Raw genomic sequence first — 3156 nt, 5'->3', positions numbered from 1 at the left:
CACGTTAATATTATTTGAATCAAATTCGAATACAAAGGCATCTCAATCTGTGATTTATTTGTTGACAGCATGGAATTATGCTTAATTTAAAATAGTTATTTTTTTACTTTTGGCATATTTATTACGATGTTGAATCAGTTTGGTCCACAATTCCCATCTTCACCGTCGTGTTTTATTATGGCACCAAATTTGCAGAGGCTTCTGCATTTCACTTGCACGAAAGAGAAAACAACGCCTTTGAATGTATGCAATATACTACTGAACTAAACAGTTAGTAACAGTTAATGAAAAAAAGCGCTTGGCAATATTTGTATTTGAATTTAGGACTTCTGTTTTCAGTTGCTGAAAAAATAAACCCGCCAAATGTCATTTTTGTAAACAAACCTTGAGCAAAGTCAGAGAAAATATTATTATTGTATTTCTTCCTCAAGCAGTATTTGCAAAAAGTTCAAAACTAGCTAAATTGTCAACTTTTTTTTGCATTCACCTTCAGCAATAAACAGGCGCAGCCCTTCGAGCGTTCTGATTGGCTGGCGTGGGGCTGGGGAGGCTCGTTGTGATTGGTCGCCACTGGCTCCATCAGACGGTCCCGGCCCCGGCCTCATAACACGCGGGGCTTGGCCAACAAGTTTGCACATTTGAGAAGCAAGCCGAGGAGCACCTGCACGCCGACTTTTTCCCCTCCTCTTTTCCGGAGACTAAAACTTCTCTTCGACTTTGGGCGCTCTTTGCCCAACTTTTGTTGTTGTTGCTGTTGCTTTGCCGCGAGAGCGCGCAGCAATCCGGGGTCAGCCATGTACAACATGATGGAGACGGAGATCAAGTCCCCGCTGCCCCCTCCGCCCAACTCGGGTCCGGGCTCCAAGGGTGGCGGCGGCGGTGGTGGTGTGAGCGAGCAGGAGCGCGTCAAGCGCCCCATGAACGCCTTCATGGTGTGGTCCCGGGGCCAGCGGCGCAAAATGGCCCAGGAGAACCCCAAGATGCACAACTCTGAGATCAGCAAGCGTTTGGGCGCCGACTGGAAGCTGCTTACGGACGCCGAGAAGCGGCCGTTCATCGACGAGGCCAAGCGACTGCGCGCCATGCACATGAAGGAGCACCCGGACTACAAGTACCGGCCGCGCCGGAAGACCAAGACCCTGCTGAAGAAAGACAAGTACTCGCTGTCCGGCGGGCTCCTGGCGCCCGGGGGCGCGGCCGTGACCAACCAGGTGCAGGTGGGCCAGCGGATGGACGGCTACGCGCACATGAACGGCTGGAGCAACGGCGCCTACTCGCTGATGCAGGAGCAACTGGCCTACCCGCAGCACCACGGCATGAGCGGCCCGCAGATCCAGCAGATGCACCGCTACGACATGGCTTCGCTGCAGTACCCCATGATGAGCACGGCGCAGAGCTACATGAGCGCGGCCTCCACGTACAGCATGTCGCCGGCGGCGTACGGCACGCCGCAGGCCGCCGTGGTCAGCGCCGCTGCCGCCGCAGCCGCCGGCGGTGCCGCGGGCAACCCCAACCCCGCCATGGTGGGCCTGGGCTCCATGTGCAAGAGCGAGCCCAGCTCACCCCCGCCCGCCATCACGTCGCACTCCCAGCGGGCCTGCTTGGGGGACCTGAGGGACATGATCAGCATGTACCTGCCGCCCGGTGGGGACAGCGCGGAGCACTCGGCCCTGCAGGGCAGCAGGTTACACAGCGTGCACCCGCACTACCAGAGCGCCGGGACGGGCGTCAATGGGACCCTTCCGCTCACGCACATCTGAGTGAGAGATGCGTGCTCGTACGAAAATTCTGACTTTTCCAAAATAATTAAAAAAAACAAAAAACAAAGTACTTGGATACTTGAACTTTGGTTGCTGTAAAAGTGAGGCTGTCAGACTCGAGGCCTTGGGGTCACGTTTGGCCTGTAAAGCAAATGAAAGTCAACTTGGGTACATTTCATCTGCACTGAACTGGTTTTACAAGCATTTATGTCCACCAAATCGCTTCTTCGCATGAGGCTAACAATACACCCTTTAAACTGCTGTGTCCAAATAACCCAATATGGGTTACTAAATGGAGCAGTTTTAAGAATGTACTAAATAAAACAACTCATTTCAAATCTTATTTCTTTAACAAAAAAGTGGCAATTGTGTATATGTAATCCTAAAATGAAGTGATGATAAGTGGCCAACAGCAACAGTTTGACGCCCCTGCAACAAAAAAAAGGAAACAAATCTGCTTTCTTTTTCCGTTTTGGACTGAGATTGAATCCACTTGAGTAAATTGCATTGCAAAAAGACGAAAGGCAGTTTTATGATCACGACGGTAAGCAATCAAAGTGATGTAGAAGAATTGGACTTCTATATATTACATAATGCCACATTTTCATCTGCGCGTGAAAAGGCAAGTGGCCTCGTGAAGAGGCTGGTTTATTTCAGAAAAAAATGTTTACACTTCATTTGTAGAATGACATCTGTCCATACTTGTAGACCTTTTTTCTTTCCTCTCACCCCTGCCTTTTTTTTTTTTTAGTTTTAAATGAAATATTAAGACTGTGCTGGTCGCAAGCGCAAGTTTTATTTATAGTTCCTTCCCTCTTTTCTTAGCTTATGAGCCCAATGTTTTGTACATTTTTGTGATGGTTTATATTGTGTTTTTTTCTTCTTTCTTTTTGGCAGCGTCAAGTTCACTCGTTCTTCAGAGTGAAAAAAGGTTGTTTTGTTTTATTTAAACTGACGTTTCTACTTATTTTAAGACCACCTCTTATTCTTAAATGCCGAATAAATTTGTATGAAACACAATTTTGAGATGTTTGGTTTTTATATTGAATGTGATAGGTGGAGTGCGGATGAACTTTATTTTTCTGTCACAAACATTTTTCCTTTACACCATTCATTAACCTTTTAGCCAAAAGCTTCTCATTAAAACTGGTTAAGAACAATATTGCCATTTATTCATAACCACATGAGAGATTTTAATATACATGACGTGGTCAACGCTGGCACATTTTCAAGCCTGCTACATTTCAAATTGGTGTATTGTAATTATAAAAATAGACTTTTACAATGCTGTGGATCAATCCTTGAGAGTTATTGAAGCTGTTTAGTCAAAAGCCTAAGAGAATAATTGCCCGATTTGGTTTATATTATAATGCCACAATATCAATATGAATACATA

General features: G+C 46.5%; 1 protein-coding gene across 2 annotated transcripts; it reads left to right on the top strand.

The window, feature by feature from the left end:
• The first annotated feature begins 598 nt into the window (after positions 1 to 598).
• Positions 599 to 2780, top strand: sox3 (SRY-box transcription factor 3). 2 transcript variants are annotated; one of them, XM_061285867.1, is made up of 2 exons: positions 599 to 1630; positions 1685 to 2780. In XM_061285867.1, exons 1-2 carry the CDS (start codon positions 795 to 797, stop codon positions 1758 to 1760), a joined length of 912 nt encoding a protein of 303 aa, XP_061141851.1. In that variant the 5' UTR covers positions 599 to 794; the 3' UTR covers positions 1761 to 2780. The 2 variants fall into 2 exon arrangements, with proteins under 2 accessions (XP_061141851.1, XP_061141848.1); XM_061285864.1 differs by having other exon boundaries at positions 599 to 2780.
• The last annotated feature ends 376 nt before the right edge of the window (positions 2781 to 3156 follow it).

The sequence above is a fragment of the Syngnathus typhle genome, linkage group LG1 (genome assembly GCF_033458585.1).
Source record: "Syngnathus typhle isolate RoL2023-S1 ecotype Sweden linkage group LG1, RoL_Styp_1.0, whole genome shotgun sequence".
Lineage (NCBI taxonomy): Eukaryota > Metazoa > Chordata > Actinopteri > Syngnathiformes > Syngnathidae > Syngnathus > Syngnathus typhle.
The sequence above is the reverse complement of the archived record's forward strand: the minus strand, read 5'-3'. Positions and strand labels throughout refer to the sequence as shown.